This window comes from Protopterus annectens, chromosome 5.part1 (genome assembly GCF_019279795.1).
Source record: "Protopterus annectens isolate FY-2018-M chromosome 5.part1, PAN1.0, whole genome shotgun sequence".
Classification (NCBI taxonomy): Eukaryota; Metazoa; Chordata; order Ceratodontiformes; family Protopteridae; genus Protopterus; species Protopterus annectens.
In genome coordinates this window covers 746561950-746580393 of record NC_056736.1, presented here as the reverse complement: position 1 = coordinate 746580393, position 18444 = coordinate 746561950, and the positions used below count along the sequence as shown (strand labels likewise).

The following is an 18444-nucleotide window of genomic DNA, read 5'->3' as shown; positions in this document are numbered from 1 at the left end:
CAAGAGCTCGTTTGCAATAGAAGTGTCTAAGCCTTAATGTCTTTTAGGAGTGGATCCACACATCTGTCGTTGTCCCATAGTAATATATCAATGATGTCTAAACCTGTTCTGTCAAAGTGCCAGTTCTTGATGTTGGACTGAGTCCTGTTCCAAATTATTAGGAAACTTACAAAGTCGCAGTCCTTTAAGCACTCTCTCATATTTTAACCACTTAGATCACATGGTTTATATGGCTATTTAAAGATTTGTATACCAATGTATGTTTGTATTCTGAAGAAGTCTCTAACAACAGTGAGAAATAAGCCCTCAGTTTTACTGGCAGACATTGGTCGGCATCTTTTTCATCTGTGGTTCACAGGGTGCAGGATTCCCAATGTTCAAGCTCAGGTTTTGTGTTATAATTAGATAATATAGTTGGAATTTAGCATTTTATCTTTCCTTTATCATAGGAACTGCATCTCTCTATAAAATAAAATAAAAATGTAAGTAAAACTGAACAAGGTTCCAGTATTCTGAACCATTAGTCTTTATGGCTGTACTCATGGTCTGAATTTAAACTTATTCTGAAGTCATGTTTTACAGCCCTTTCATATAAATGTCCATTAGTTAGGTTGTTCTTCCATAAAAAATGTTTAAATAATTTTTCCACACTTAACTCAAGCTTCTCACGAGTAACAAACAGTTAATAAAATGTAACAATGGGGAGACTTTAAAGTCGCATTCTTCAGTACCACTCTGTTTAACAGTGCATTTCTTTCTTGCACAAATATCTCCAGTTTAACTCAACCAGAAGTAATCCATATTCTAGCAAATTCATTCTTGAAGTTGCACTTTAGATGTACTTCCATCTCATGTCAGCTTTGTCCAGGTGCTTTGCAGAAAACCCTCATTTGTATCACCATTGTTGATTCACACATTTTGTACCTTCTGCTTTCAGCTGGAAGAATCATCTGGATTTACAGATCCCATCTGTTCAGTGTCCTTCATCCCCTGGAGTTGATTGTATGATTGAACTGGCAAGATACAGTCAGTGGCACTGGAGAATCTTCTAGATTCCCCATGACAGTTTCATAAAACCTGTTCCCTGTTTCCACAGAATTCGTTAAGTCTGGTGTCTCTCCACTTTTCAGTACTCGAGTCATTTTCCTTTAAGCCTGCTTATTTGCATAGTTTATTTGACTGCCCAAATTCTCGATTCTTTTTTGCCTTTCAGCTTCATGCTGCTAAGTAGGCACCATGGCGAACTGCTGAGCATTCAGAAATGTGTGTCTGTATCAGGCAGTTCCAGTCTGTTGATGTGTCCAAGTAGCAGTCCAAACGTATGCAAAAAAAAAAAAAAAAAACTTTACTTGTTGTAAACTTCTTGTTTTTTCCCCTGTGGCATTTTCAGAAACTTGATTTGTTCGTCATTGGTGGACTGCTAGAGTGGCAGGCCTTCATTGTTGTAAACTTCTTGTTTTTTCCCCTGTGGCATTCAGAAACTTGATTTGTTCGTCATCGGTGGACTGCTAGAGTGGCAGGCCTTCATTGTTAGTCATTGGTGGACTGCTAGAGTGGCAGGCCTTCATTGTTAGTCATTGGTGGACTGCTAGAGTGGCAGGCCTTCATTGCTAGTCATTGGTGGACTGCTAGAGTGGCAGGCCTTCATTGTTAGTCATTGGTGGACTGCTAGAGTGGCAGGCCTTCATTGTTAGTCATTGGTGGACTGCTAGAGTGACAGGCCTTCATTGCTAGTCATTGGTGGACTACTACAGTGGCAGGCCTTCATTGTAAGTCATTGGTGGACTGCTAGAGTGGCAGGCCTTCATTGTTAGTCATTGGTGCACTGCTAGAGTGGCAGGCCTTCATTGTTAGTCATTGGTGGACTGCTAGAGTGGCAGGCCTTAATTTTCATTCTCCTCACCAGGCATTTTTTTCTTCCATTATTTCTGTGATAATTGCAGTGTTTCACCCCCCCCCCCAACACTCAGTTACTATCACTTGATTCAAATTTCATTTTAATCACCAAAAGTTGAACTTTAGTCTCAAGACATGGATGCAGCAGGGGACACATGCAGTCACATATGGTACCGTGAGACCTTGCCTACACCCTGTGTTTTGCTTTACATTTATTGGAGATGTCAGCTGCTTTTTATACACCTGCCTTTTTGTTTTGCAACAAGGTTTAGTAATTGTATAGGACTGACACACACACACAGTCATCTGGATCATCTCAGTAATACGTTTACAACATTTACTTTGACCTTTGTCTAAATTAGACGTTGGCAGTTAAGTCTTCAGATTTTGTATTTTTATGCTTAGTGTTCTGATAACATTTATTCTTAACCTGTAATATAACCATTTCAGTGAGTGGTTGTGCTTTGTCCTTGCTTACTGTTTGTTTTTTGTATTTTAGGGAGTCCTCTGGCAGAGCAGGCTGGAGCAGAGCCTAGCTGCTGTGTATCGTATGCTGCTGCTGAAGGTATTGGTACAATAATCACACCAGTTATAGAGAACACAGCCTCTCCTGTTTGGGACCATCAGCAACAGACACGGTAAACCCTGCCTTTAACGGCAAAGTAGATTTTCATCTAAGCTCTGCTTTTTACATTATTATAAATCTCAGCAGTTGAAAAACAGTTTAGGGTACCATAAATCTGATTATAGAAGTAAAATGTAATTATGATACTTTCTTACACTGACTTTTGAAACAGGACTCTGAGTTTGTTTGCTTTTGATATATATTCATTTGATGACCAAATGCGGTAGAGCAAATGCTTTGCATGTTTGAGATCTTGAGTTCAGTCCCCAGCATCTCCATAGCAAGTTGCCAGTATGCCTACAGCACATCCCAAAAATGTCATAGTGATTGATGAATCCATGGTATGACGTACAGACACATTGCAGGACGTACAGACACATTGCAGGATGTACAGACACATCGCATGACCATACAGGTGCATCTCTCAGCAGGTTGGCAAAGGATATGGTAAGAGTTGTCTCTGTTAAATGGATTAGGGATGTCACTACGTCCCTGCACCACCCAGATTTCCTTACTTTGTATTTCCCTGTGTGCAGAAGAATGGTTTTAGGTATTTCACTCTGGGAGAGGTACAGAAAAACATTGTTGGGCGTTCTGCTCATGCCTTTAAAGAGGCAAGGCCCTGCCATTGAGCAGCAGTCTATCATCACCAAAAACGATGCCTAAATTCAAGAGTAGGACCATAGGTTTCAGTAATTGTCTGGTAACTCTCTGTCATTCTAGGGAGGAATTCCCTGTGCGTCTGTATGGGGTGAAGTGGTTAATAGACCCACCTGCTTTGCCAGGGATGGCTTGCATTTTTCACACATTGTTTTTTGTATTCTGTCTAAAGCTTTTGCTACCCACAGTTGTGTCTCTTAGGCAGCATTCACCTGATAGACACCCTAACATACAAACCCCAACCTAGGTAATGTCAAGGTAGCCACCTTTGAAATCTCTGAACTTTGAGGCCTTCTTTGTAAAAGACATCAGCATTTGTGTAGTTACACAAACCTGGTTCCATTGTAGTGATAACATTATGTGTGTAACTACACAAACCTGGTTCCATTGTGTAATTACACAAACCTGGTTCCATTGTAGTGATAACATTATGTGTGTAACTACACAAACCTGGTTCCATTGTAGTGATAACATTATGTGTGTAACTACACAAACCTGGTTCCATTGTAGTGATAACATTATGTGTGTAACTACACAAACCTGGTTCCATTGTGGTGATAACATTATGTGTGTAACTACACAAACCTGGTTCCATTGTAGTGATAACATTATGTGTGTAACTACACAAACCTGGTTCCATTGTAGTGATAACGTTATTTGTGTAGTTACACAAACCTAGTTCCATTGTAGTGATAACATTGTGTGTAGTTACACAAACCTGGTTCCATTGTGTAATTACACAAACCTGGTTCCATTGTGGTGATAACATTATGTGTGTAACTACACAAACCTGGTTCCATTGTAGTGATAACATTATGTGTGTAACTACACAAACCTGGTTCCATTGTAGTGATAACATTGTGTGCAGTTACACAAACCTGGTTCCATTGTGTAATTACACAAACCTGGTTCCATTGTAGTGATAACATTGTGTGTAACTACACAAACCTGGTTCCATTGTAGTGATAACGTTATTTGTGTAGTTACACAAACCTAGTTCCATTGTAGTGATAACATTGTGTGTAGTTACACAAACCTGGTTCCATTGTGTAATTACACAAACCTGGTTCCATTGTAGTGATAACGTTATTTGTGTAGTTACACAAACCTGGTTCCATTGTAGTGATAACATTGTGTGTAGTTACACAAACCTGGTTCCATTGTGTAATTACACAAACCTGGTTCCATTGTGGTGATAACATTATGTGTGTAACTACACAAACCTGGTTCCATTGTAGTTGTAACGTTATTTGTGTAGTTACACAAACCTGGTTCCATTGTAGTGATAACATTGTGTGTAGTTACACAAACCTGGTTCCATTGTAGTGATAACATTGTGTGTAGTTACACAAACCTGGTTCCATTGTAGTGATAACGTTATTTGTGTAGTTACACAAACCTGGTTCCATTGTAGTGATAACATTGTGTGTAGTTACACAAACCTGGTTCCATTGTAGTGATAACGTTATTTGTGTAGTTACACAAACCTGGTTCCATTGTAGTGATAACGTTATTTGTGTAGTTACACAAACCCGGTTCCATTGTAGTGATAACATTATTTGTGTAGTTACAAAAACCTGATTCCATTGTAGTGATAGCATTCCTTGCATTCTGAGGTTACAATGCCTATCATTCATTCATATTCACTAGTAACATTGTGGGTGTACCTGTATTTATTTGTAACCCCATTGTGTCTCACCAGATTTTCCATGATTCAAATCTGGAACTGGCTAAAGGCGTAGATGTACTTTTTAAAATTATCAGCTTATAGCCAGTTGTAAATCCCCATCGATGACCCTTCAGAGTAAGCAGAATACCTTAACCTTGGCAGGCTAGGAAGGCATTAATCCCCGTGCTTGAAATATTTTTATGTATGTATGCAACCGGTTCGAAAAATTAAAAGTCAAACCAGACACCTGTCTTATGGATGACTATCCGTACATAAACTGGCAAACATTTTCTGTCAACTATAAATATGCCCAGAGATTTCTGGATTTTGTAAGTGCCTGTACACTTGCCCAAATTGTCTCCTTACCAACCAGAGGTATAAAACTCATAAACATTTTTCCCAATCACACCATTTCACTTGTTACCCCCCTGTGACTGAACCAGTAATCAAGGAGCCCTAATCCACACCATTGACACTGGAGAGGGACTTTCACTTGGAATACAAATGGGGTACACTCAGTATTTCCAGATGCAGACCTCTCTGCATCAAGACAATTTCCCTTAAGAGCACACAGGGAACACACTCAGCCCAGGGTCTAGGTTTCTCTCTCTGTTTCTCCCCAGGTCCCCAGTAAGGCTGCCTACTGGCACAGCTGTAGGGTTAAAACCTCAGCCGAGTGTCCAAGCCAAGTCCACCAGCACCCTCTCTGTGAAACCAGTGCTTTGTGTCCCTGCTCCAAGTAGCTGACATACACACTTTTTGAGATTTAATTTTCATACACAAACCAAGAAGAAACTTCGCAGTGTGAGGGGTGTAATGCTCACTTCCTAAATTATGTTATGCAGTTAGTTCACTTAATAAAAATTGAACTGCAAAATGTAACTATAAAATACGTGCTACAAAATGATCAAATAGAAAACAGTAGATAGTCCACAGTTGAGTTAAAAATGGAATATCCTTTATTGAAACACACAAACAAGCGATCCTAGGTGAGTGTAATGAAAAGCATTAAAACATTCATTATTTATATCAGATTATTTGGCGCAAGGGAGAAGTTAGAGAGTGGTTCTATTAAGAGCAATAAAAGCATTAAAATCATTCCTTTAGCCAAGTCCCCCTGCCTCCTTAACACCATATAGTAGTCAGAGACTGTGCTAACTAAAACTGAATCTAGAGACAAATTACAGTCTAAGACCAGTTTATTAGCACTTTGTATAGGCTATCCACCAACTAAAAAAATAACTGATTAGCAAAAGATCTACCAGTAGACATCTACCAGAATAAATATTAATAAATATACAACTTTTAACAATTTTAAACAAAGATTGTTTTCGTATCAAATAAATAATTCATCAGGTTTGTGTGTCCAAATCATGATATGAATGAACATGTGTATAGATATATACAAGCAGCATGTCTGCTACTAACCTCCCTACACTTTTACAAAATGTCGATGACTCCACCCTTATCACCTCTGCTCATAACATCCAGGAACTCATAGCTCTCACTCAACAAACCTTCATCTCTGTCAAAACCTGACTCTCTGATAACCAATTAATACTAAATCCAAAAAAAAACCTAAACTCCTCTTCCCGAAAACACTCACTCAGCACAAGCCCTCTTTCTCTATCACCTCTCTTAATAACACCATCATCAAACCTGAACCCCATACCAAAGTACTTGGAGTAACTATTGATCATCATCTTTCGGCTGTTCCTGTTAGGGGTTGCCACAGCGGATCATCTGTTTCCATTTCTTCCTGTCCTCTGCATCTTGCTCTGTCACACCAACCACCTGCATGTCCTCTCACCACATCCATAAACCTTATCTTAGGCCTTCCTCTTTTCCTGTTACCTGGTAGCTTCATCCTTAGCATCTTTTTGCCAATATACTCAGCATCCCTCCTCAGCACATGTCCAAACCAATGTAATCTTGCCTCTCTGGCTTTGTCTCCAAACCTTCTAAACTGGGCTGACCCTCTAATATACTTATTCCTAATCCTGTCCACCCTTGTCACACCCAGTGCAAATCTTAACATCTTTAACTCTGCCACATCCAGCTCTAACTCCTGCCTTTTTGTCAGTGCCACTGTCTCCAACCCATATAACATAGCTGGTCTCACTACCCTCTTGTAGACCTTCCCTTTCACTCTTACTGGTACTTGTCTGTCACACATCACTCCTGACACTCTTCTCCACCCACTCCATCCTGCCAGTACTCTCTTCTTCACCTGTCTTCCACACTCACCATTACTCTGAACTGTTGATCCCAAGTACTTAAACTCATCCACGTTCGCTAACTCTACTCCCTGCATCCTCACCATTCCTCTATCCTCCCTTTCATTCACACACACATATTCTGTCTTAGTCCTGCTGACCTTCATTCCTCTCCACTCTAGAGCATATCTCCACCCCTCCAGGGTCTCCTCAACCTGTTCCCTACTCTTACTACAGATCACAATGTCATCTGCAAACATCATAGTCCACAGGGACTCTTGGCTGATCTCGTCTGTCAACCTGTCCATCACCATTGCATTGCACTGATGAACTAAAATTCGGTACTCATATCCAACAGTGTATAAAAAGACCCAACAGAAACTCTGACTTCTCTGTCACCTTCTTCCAAACCTTCTCTCTCCCAGTCCTTTCTTCTAGCCTGCCTTATGTATGCTGCCCCTGTCCTTACTAATGTTCAAACTTCACTTATCACCAAGCTAGAGCAAACTTGTCACAACATAGCCAGGTTTGCCACTAATCACCCTATAAATCCAACCACTGTCTCACCCTTAAATCACTCCAATGGCCAGAATTCTCTAAGCAACTACTTCTACCCCAACTTCACATTTCACACTCTGTCCTGAATAACCCCTCTGCCTGCCCTTCCATCTCCAACCTAGTCTCCTACTACAACCCCCATTGTCACTGTCGTACTTCCAGCAAACACCTCCTTGACATATTTAAACTAATAAAAATATAGGAAAGTCCCTCTACAAATACTCTTGCACATGCTTGGAACTCACTCCCTCAAAACATAAGAAGCATTCATCAAAAATACCTGCTCAAAAAAGAGCTTACAATTTTTCTTCAGAGTACATGGTCCTGCCCTTGTCCGACCCCCACTTGATTTACCCTCTTCTCATAATTTTTCTTCAGAGTACATGGTCCTGCCCTTGTCCGACCCCCACTTGATTTACCCTCTTCTTATAATTTTTCTTCAGAGTACATGGTGCTGCCCTTGTCCGACCCCACTTGATTTACCCTCTTCTCATAATTTTTCTTCAGAGTACATGGTGCTGCCCTTGTCCGACCCCACTTGATTTACCCTCTTCTCATAATTTTTCTTCAGAGTACATGGTGCTGCCCTTGTCCGACCCCACTTGATTTACCCTCTTCTCATCTTTAACTTCTTTTCCCTGCTCTAATCTTTGCTTCTTGTACTTGCCTCATATACCTTTATACCCCCCTCTGCCCTCACTTCCATGGCATATATATGTGTGTGTGTATAAATATAAATAAATATATATATATATATATATATCTTTATTTTAAAAAAAATTTGATTGAATGGTTTATCTATTTGTATGTACTTCATGTGTGATATTCTCTAGACCTGCCAATTGTTATTTAACCTACTCTATGTACAGCTATTCTCTAACTGTTGATTTTCTTATTATGTTTCATGGTGGTTTTAATTTTTTACTCATTTCTATTTTTGATTTGATTTTTTATTGTAAAAATATGTAATACTTCTGGAGCTTTTCTCCTCGAGTCTCCACTGAAAATGGGCTCCTGGCTCAGTTTGACTAACCTGGTTAACAAATGTCAATAAATGATTATTTGTATTTGTTTACCAGGATGGTCGACTGGGCCAAAAAATGCTCATTTTCAGTGGAGGCCTGGAGAGAAAAGCTCCACATACAAAAGAAATTTAAATACAATCACATTTTCTACATCCATAGAGAGATAACTTTATATGCAAAATATACAAAGTACAATATATCATCTGCTTTGGATACTGTAGAGTGAAGACGGCAAGAGATAGTTTCATAATGGTTAAGCAGAGGTGAGATGAAAGTTAGTGAGATCAGGTGGGGGAAAATGCTCTGTAGTCGTAGCCACATGTACATTGCCATAGGGCTAAGAGGTGCTGTTTTAGAGACTTATGAAGGGTATGTGATTGGAAATAGTTCTGATAGAGCTGGGTAGGGAATTCCAAGTTTTAGCAACTGTACATGAGTAAAGAGATTGACCAACTGCTAGACTGGGTATTTGCACTTTTAGAACGAATTGATTTTCAGATCTGAGTTGTCGGGAGGGCTTATGGAGAGTAAACAGGGAAGTGAGGGATGGGCAATTGGAAAGTTTGGTAATGATATTCTGAGCTGTGGTTAACTGCAAGTAGGTTAGGTGATGGGGAAGTTTGAGCCATTTTAGTTTGTGTAGGGAGATGCAGTGATGGGAGGAGTCTGTTTCGTTGGTAGTGAACATGGCGACCTTGTTATAACAGAACTCGATCTTGGATTTTAAGGAGCTTTGAATGTTAGTGAACAAATGGGCACTGTATAAAAGTGAAGGAAGCAAATAGGATAGTGCAAGGGTTTGTCTAGCGGTGGGTGTGAGGTATAATAAATAAAATAAGATATGCAACAGAAAACCTAACTAAATAAAAATAATAAATAAAATAAGCTATATGACTGAAAACCTAAGTAGATAAAAATAATAATAAATAAAATAAGCTTTATGACTGAAAACCTAAGTCGATAAATAAAAATAATAATAATAAATAAAATAAGCTATATGACTGAAAACCTAAGTAGATAAATAAAAATAATAATAATAAATAAAATAAGCTATATGACTGAAAACCTAAGTAGATAAATAAAAATAATAATAAATAAAATAAGCTGTATGACTGAAAACATAAGCAGACAAAAATAATAATAAATAAAATAAGCCATATGACTGAAAACGTAAGTAGATAAATGAAAATAATAATAATAAATAAAACAAGCTATATGACTGAAAACCTAAGCAGATAAATAAAAATAATAATAATAAATAAAATAAACTATATGACTGAAAACCTAAGTAGATAAATAAAAATAATAATAATAAATAAAATACGCCATAGGACTGAAAACCTAAGTAGATAAATAAAAATAATAATAAATAAAACAAGCTATATGACTGCAAACCTAAGTAGACAAATAAAAATAATAATAAATAAAATAAGCCATATGACTGAAAACCTAAGTAAATAAATAAAAATAATAAATAAAACAAGCTATATGACTGCAAACCTAAGTAGACAAATAAAAATAATAATAAATAAAATAAGCTATATGACTGAAAACCTAAGTAGATAAATAAAAAAATAATAATAAATAAAATAAGCTATATGACTGAAAACCTAAGTAGATAAATAAAAAATGATAATAAATAAAATAAGCTATATAACTGAAACCCTAAGTAGATAAATAAAAATAATAATAATAAATAAAGCAAGCTATATGACTGCAAACCTAAGTAGACAAATAAAAATAATAATAAATAAAATAAGCCATATGACTGAAAACCTAAGTAGATAAAAATAATAATAAATAAAACAAGCTATATGACTGCAAATCTAAGTAGACAAATAAAAATAATAATAAACAAAATAATCTATATGACTGAAAACCTAAGTAGATAAATAAAAAAATAATAGTAAATAAAATAAGCTATATAACTGAAACCCTAAGTAGATAAATAAAAATAATATTAATAAATAAAACAAGCTATATGACTGAAAACCTAAGTAGATAAATAAAAATAATAATCATAAATAAAACAAGCTAATTGACTGCAAACCTAAGTAGATAAATAAAAATAATAATCATAAATAAAATAAGCTATATGACTGAAAACCTAAGTAGATAAATAAAAATAATAATAATAAATAAAATAAGCTATATGACTGAAAACCTAAGTAGATAAATAAAAATAATAATAATAAATAAAATAAGCTATATGACCGAAAACCTAAGTAGATAAAAATAATAATAATAAATAAAATAAGCTATATGACCGAAAACCTAAGTAGATAAATAAAAATAATAATAATAAATAAAACAAGCTATATGACTGAAAACCTAAGCAGGATGAAACAAAAAATAATTGCCAAGTTGGAAATACAGTGATAAATGTTAACAATAAAGCACTATGGCTATGGGGATCTGTTAAAGTATGGCATCTAACAAAGAAAGTAATTAGTTTGAGAGTGTGAGATTGCACTTAAGAGTAATTGCAACCTTTAAAACAGAAAAAGAAAAGACTAGGCCCATGCACGTTGTGTGCACTATCAGACTAGGCCCATGCACGTTGTGTGCACTATCAGACTAGGCCCATGCACATTGTGTGAACTATCAGACTAGGCCCATGCACGTTGTGTGCACTATCAGACTAGGCCCATGCACATTGTGTGCACTATCAGACTAGGCCCATGCACATTGTGTGCACTATCAGACTTTCACTGCCTAAGAGGAAAAAATGTAACAAAAGTGTTCAGTTTAAAATCTAAAGTAGCATTTAATGTGGAGCCATCAAAAATGATTAATGTGTACATGAGCCACCTAAAGTATGTCCTTTATAACATTGTGAGTTAATGCAAAAAGAAGTAAGCAGTGTTTGATATTTGTTTTTAAATACAATATAAGCAAGTAATGTCAGCATTCATCAGTCCCATATCAGTCTTTTAAACAGTGGGGCAAGCAGTGTTTGATGATTGTTTTTAAATACAATATAAGCAAGTAATGTCAGCATTCATCAGTCCCATATCAGTCTTTTAAACAATGGGGCAGTTTTCTGAGTTCTAGTATGCTTGTTATGAAGCAATAATAATTAATCCCTGGTTTTCTAAAAGAGTTCAGTTTCAGCTGCCCCAGTAGTTCACGGTTTTGTAAAAGGTTAGGGATGTCTCCTTCCAATTCCAAAAGGTCCACATAGTCAGTAATTTGAAATGTAAAGTCAATGTGTCTTTTGTGTAGCTGTTGGTGCCGATCCAGTGTGTTATTCTTGCACTTTGACCAGAAATCCTTCTTTTAAGTCTGAGCATCTTCCCCACATAAAATGCTTCACAGTCATTGCAGCTAGCCCTGTAAACCACCTGCATTGAGTTAGTCACCTCCTGCATTGGTTTTAATCATTTTCTTTAAATAAGGGCAGAAAAACATGTCTCCCTTTTGTATGTACTGACAAAAGACACAGTTGGCTCCACACTTATTGGTGCATGTATCGTGTGGTCAGGGCCTACCTTCAGCCCAACTCCTGATGTTCCTTGCTTTCCTATATACATAGGAAGGAGCTTCTCCAAGGATGACCATTAAATATGAGCTTTCAGTAATTATGGCACAGTTCTGTCTAATAACATTAATGATGCTGTAAAAGTCAAGATACAGTGGTCTTTAGATTTGTTGTCCATAGATTTCTTTAACATCCTCCTATAAGGCCTGTTAAGTGCTGGTGCATTTATACTTTTTAGTTCAAATATAGGTTCTAACATTTTTTAACATATTGCTTTTGTATCCCCTCACCAAAAAAACATTTTCAAGTTCATTCAGGTCCTTAAGGAAGGGTTCCATTTTCATGCTGATCCTAGCCATCTTATAGCCCTGGGATTTAATTTTGTATTTTGTCCTGCTGGGATGGAGGCTGCTGTTATAGCATGAGGTTTACTCTGGTAGAGTAGGTTTTCTGTACTGATTTGTGTCCTTTTTACCTTGGTTCAAGTCTTCAGTACTCTGCATATCTAAGAAGATTGCTGAGGTGAGGCTGTGGGAGGAGGTGAAATGCAGGAAAGCTGGTGGTTTGGCTCAGATAGTTGATAAAATCTTCTAATTTAGCACTGTCTCCTTTCCACACAATAAAAATATCGTCAATAAAGCGCAGGTACACCATGATGATGCATGTATTTTTTGTTATAAACATAGTCCTCCTCCCACTTGCCTAGGGTTATGTTGGCCAGGTTAGGAGCTATAGCTGCCCCCATGGTTATATCATTCTTTTGTTTATAGTAATTTCCAGTCAACTTAAAGAAATTGTAGCAAAGCACCATATCTAAAAGTGCACTTCTTCTTTCATGTTGTGCTGGTGTGCCATTGTTGTTTTCCTGTAAGAATTGATCACTGTTTCAATATAATAAACATGATGAAGGATTCAACATCTGTTGTTAATAAAATACTGTCAACATCAACTGTAACATTTTTTATTTTCCTTAAAAAATAGAGTCTTTTATGTGTGAGATGATCTCAGCCAGTGATTGTAACAAAATATCCAGGTAGATGGCAGTAGCTTTGGTCAGGGACTGACCCCCCCCCTCCCCACTTCCAACCGCTGGCCTGTAAGGAGGTTTTTCTCTATTTTTATGTGGCTTAGGGATTACAAAGTATTTAGGCAAGAGGTGGAAGGTGTCTGTAGATAGTTAAACAAGTTATCTGTTAAAAAAACATCATAAAGAGCAGTCACGGCTGTATACCAGTTGTGTGATGCTTTAATCTCTTCTAAAGTTAAAGACACATAATAGTTTGTTACACTCAACATTTCTTCTATGGTTGCAAACAGAGGGGGTCCCTGGCTGAAGCAGCTGCCATCTACCTGAATTAGAGCCAAGTGTAAGAACAATGCACTGGCTCGGCACCTGCAGTTTCACAAAAAACACATTGGATTTATATTTCAGATTGATGAATTATTTATTTGGTACAAAAGCGATCTTTGTTAAAAGTGTTTCAGTTTAAAAGTTGCTAATATTTATTCTGATAGATGTCTAGCAGTAGATCTTTTTGTTAATTAGTCATTTTGTTAGTAAACTGTTTTCGTAATGAATAAAGTTTGGATTAGTACCTTAATAAGCTGTTCTGATATGTATTTTCATTTGTCTTTAGCTTTAGTGTCAGTTCTAAGGTAGCACAGTCTCAGTTTACATTATGGTGTTGAGGGGGAAGGGGGACTTGGTTAAAGGAATGAGTTTATTGCTTTTATTGCTATTAACAGAACCACTCCCTTGTTCCAAATAACCTGATTATATATGAATAATGAATGTCTTTAGTGCTTTTCGCTATACTCAGCTAGGATCACTTGTTTGTGTGTTTCAACAAAAGGTATTTCATTCTTAACTCAACTGTGGACTACCTACTGTTTTATTTTATTACACAAGTAAGTGGTCGTTAGCCTAGTAAACACCTACGAACCTATAATGATATTTATACAAAAAAAACTTATGTGATGTATAATGTTTGTAGTTAGGAACATGTTAATATGGTTTGTGTCTTAAGTGAAAATTCAGTTAGGCTGTTAAAAAGCAAAGTTAAATCCAAATGTTTTATTTCTAAGGGTGCCTTCTTTCTTCTTTGCGACATTTGCGTGTCTTTGTGTCTGTGTGTTATTTTTTCTTCTTTGCGACGTTTGCGTATCTTTGTGTCTGTGTGTTATTTTTCCTTCTTTGCGACATTTGCGTGTCTTTGTGTCTGTGTGTTATTTTTCCTTCTTTGCGACGTTTGCGTGTCTTTGTGTCTGTGTGTTATTTTTTCTTCTTTGCGACGTTTGCGTGTCTTTGTGTCTGTGTGTTATTTTTTCTTCTTTGCGACGTTTGCGTGTCTTTGTGTCTGTGTGTTATTTTTTCTTCTTTGCGACGTCTGCGTGTCTTTGTGTCTGTGTGTTATTTTTTTCTTCTTTGCGACGTTTGCGTGTCTTTGTGTCTGTGTGTTATTCTTTCTTCTTTGCGACGTTTGCGTGTCTTTGTGTCTGTGTGTTATTTTTCCTTCTTTGCAACGTTTGCGTGTCTTTGTGTCTGTGTTATTTTTCCTTCTTTGCGACGTTTGCGTGTCTTTGTGTCTGTGTGTTATTTTTTCTTCTTTGCGACGTTTGCGTGTCTTTGTGTCTGTGTGTTATTTTTTCTTCTTTGCGACGTTTGCGTGTCTTTGTGTCTGTGTGTTATTTTTCCTTCTTTGCGACGTTTGCGTGTCTTTGTGTCTGTGTGTTATTTTTTCTTCTTTGCGACGTTTGCGTGTCTTTGTGTCTGTGTGTTATTTTTCTTCTTTGCGATGTTTGCGTGTCTTTGTGTCTGTGTGTTATTTTTCTTCTTTGCGACGTTTGCGTGTCTTTGTGTCTGTGTGTTATTTTTCTTCTTTGCGATGTTTGCGTGTCTTTGTGTCTGTGTGTTATTTTTTCTTCTTTGCGACGTTTGCGTGTCTTTGTGTCTGTGTGTTATTTTTTCTTCTTTGCGACGTTTGCGTGTCTTTGTGTCTGTGTGTTATTTTTTTCTTCTTTGCGACGTTTGCGTGTCTGTGTGTTATTTTGCCTGGACATTTGATTTCCTTCAACGTCCCAAACATATGCTGATCTAAATTGCCCGTGGGGGGGTGTACCAGGACTGAGTCTCTGCATTCTGCCTTTTGCTCGTTGAGACTGGCAGTAGGCATACAATGAATGAATGAAGGAAAAACATGAAAGGGTGCAGGGCCTCTGTACCACTAAATTGGAGAAAGTGGGTATCAGGAAAAAAAAGTGAAAAAACAGAAATGTAATTGTTTCCATATTTTTTTCTAAACACGCACCTCATCTGTATACTGGCTTTTTGAATTTCTTCATGATCATCCCATAGCTGAATGAGGTTAATATTAGATTTTCCCTGTCTTGCAGATATGTTGCCCTTAACTACTTCTCTTGTGAGTGCAGTTATATGATGATCTGTACCTGACCATTCCTCAGCGTTCTAGTGTTTAACGCATTTATTTAGTCCTGCTTTAGTTCTGTTCATTTGAATTTTTGAGGGAAAAACATTGGCTGCATCATTTGGATGGGAAACGGTCATCATTATCTTCAGAGGAGTTACCTAAAAGTCTGCTGTGGGTGAGAGAGCTCTCCGATGGCTAGATACTCTTTCATTTAATACTTTACATTCTATTGAAGCACTTTGCTGCCTAGCACGGAGTCCATTTTATTCTGACAACATAGGTAAAATGATGTTTTCCTGTGTAATTTCAGGATTGGGATTCCTCAGGTGTTTGTCTAATCTGTCTGGGTTCTGGTTCCTGGGGCATGAGGTACTGGAATTGCTTTTATATCTGTCTTCGATTGGACTAAACGAGGACTGAGTTAAGACTCTGAGTACCATTTTCTCAGTGGTCTATTGTGTGTCTCATCTGTCCAGGTTCCATCCCCCCTTAGGGCACAAGAAGCTGGAAGTGGTATCATATCTCTCTCAGAATAGGCCAAAGGATGGGTAGATGTACAGCTTCCAGATTGGGCTACAGTGTGGCTGTTGTAGTTTTGACTGTTCTGATGCTGTGGTGAGAGTGCAGGTGAAAGCATGTGCTTGTACAAGATGGCAGATGTGACACAGGAAAACACCCTTTTATCTATGTAGTCTTTTTTCCCAGCTCTGTCAGGCCACCCCGGATGCCCCTCACCTTTTTTGGCCATGCCTGTCCGGGTCTGTTCAGTGACATTCCGAAAAGGAAACAGGCTGTCATTCATTACTCTTGAGTACCATCTACTGCTCTCTCGGACCTCTATTTTCTGTCACGCTATGTCCCCGTTAACAATGAGAAAGTCTCCTTGCACACCACAGAAGACCCTTACGTTAAAGACATCCTTACCTGTTCATGATGGTGCTGGCCAACACATCTAGCACTGCATTCACACCTGATTATCATGTAGGATTTTCTTTGAGGAGAACGAATGCTCTTCAGGTCTGCCTTGGCTTGGAGGGCCATCATGAAATCTGTCCCAGTTGATTTTTCAGGAGAGTATCTTCAAGATCCAAAGAAGTTGTCCTACTACTGTGCTGTTCCCTTATCAGACTCATCATTAAACACAGTACCCCCTTTGGTATGTACAAATACAAGCATATTGTTCAACTGGAAAGGCTCCAAAGATTTCTAACAAAGAAAGTGAAAAGTTTTTATCCCAACACTACTGTGCCAGATTCGCATGGCCCTCATTATACTCAGTAGCTTTAGGTTGCTGAGAGGTGACACGTGTCTCACTTTTTGAACCATGAAGGACCCCATCCTGTTTGACCTCCTGTTTCTTCACAAAACCAGTGGCTATACAGACACCAATGCTAAGGGGGGTCTATATTATAACATCGAAGTTGCAAAACTTCGAATGTCATAATATCGACACCACTACATCGAAGGCTGAAAATAGTGAAGCCGCGGAACATCGAATTCTTACCTAGGGCAAGATTTCAGTGGGCCGTTCCGTGGCTTCGCTATTTCCTCCACTGTGGTGCAATAGTTATGGACCTTAGGGTGAGAGTGCGGGTTAAGGTAAGTGGATAGGTAGGAATGTATGTATGGTTTAGTGTAGGGTTAGAAGTAGGGTTTTGTTAAGTGTATGTGTGTGTATTAGTTAGTTTGTGTATAGTTTCTCTAGGGTAAGTGTGGGATAGTTATGGGAACTTAGGGTTAGGGTGCGGGTTAAGGTTAGTGGACAGAATGTATGTACAGTGTAGTGTAGGGTTAGAAGTAGGGTTTTGTTAAGTGTATGTGTGTGGCTTATTTATTTTGGTGTGCTTGAGTTATGTGTATGTTTCTCGGAACATGGGTATACCCTGAGTGCAGGCATCTGCAAACTTAGTCATTTCTAAGCCTAACCCTGTGTTCTAACATGCTTGGATCTATCATGCCTTGGTCCCAGTATCAGTCTGTGCCGGCTGTGGAGCCTCCACTTGCTCTGAGGCTTTGGTCTGACATGAAGCCAGCAATTGATATTGGTCCGGTCTCTGTATGTTCAGCCAGTTTGCTGCCTGCCTGTGATGCCGAGGTTTGTTTCTTAAGCTGATGGTTTTCAGATTTCATCCCAGTGGGGTATTCCTTGGTTAGGAACTTTTGTCGAGGAAGCTTCTGAGTATGGAGTGTCTCTGATGGATCATTGGCTTGGGTGACTGTGCTCCATCCATCAGCTCTTGAGACTGCATTGATCTGCATTTTGACCTTGTCACTGATGAGGATCCTTCATTGCAAATTCCTATGTAGACCTTTTCTTCAGGGCAGCTGATCCAATCCATGGCTGAATGAGTGAGGCGCCTAGGTAGATGGGGCTGGCCCCTGATAACTCTTCTCTGTCCTTCATGATTTAGCTTGTGGGACCAAGCTTGCAGTGCCTTTGTTTGATGCGTATGGTATGACAAGACTTTTTTTGGACTAGCTGAAATAGCTGTCCTATTAATTCTATTATCCGTTTCTGGACTTCAGCCGGGGGGACACTATCGGTGTGGCAGGATATATGTTTTGCTGGAGAGCAGTTCTCACTCATACTTTACATTGTCCTTTGGGACCTGCACTCATTTGGTATTTGTAACTCTCTCCTTTTTAGGGGGAGGGGACTTGTTTTTGCAAGCTAACTGATGAGCTTTATGTTCAGTCCTTCTGTAACGGACCCTTCTGGTGAATCATTTTAGACTGGTTCTGGTTTTTAGTGGGAGTTTCCTCCTAGTCACTCAACCACTTTGTCATAGCTTTTGGTCTGACATTTTTAGAGTTGGAAGCTATTTTTGGGTCGAAATTAAGGGTGGGGTATTTTATGATCTTGGCACCACTTTTACTTAGCTTGAT

At 38.2% G+C, this 18444-nt stretch overlaps 1 protein-coding gene across 1 annotated transcript in view; it reads left to right on the top strand.

Annotated features, from left to right (window-relative positions):
* The window catches only part of C2CD3 (C2 domain containing 3 centriole elongation regulator), a 2415762-nt gene that overhangs the window by 1829156 nt on the left and 568162 nt on the right, over nt 1-18444 (top strand). The window contains exon 31 of the mRNA XM_044072855.1: nt 2396-2534. Within this exon, the coding sequence (XP_043928790.1) occupies nt 2396-2534 (139 nt within the window). The remainder of the gene's footprint in view (nt 1-2395; nt 2535-18444) is intronic.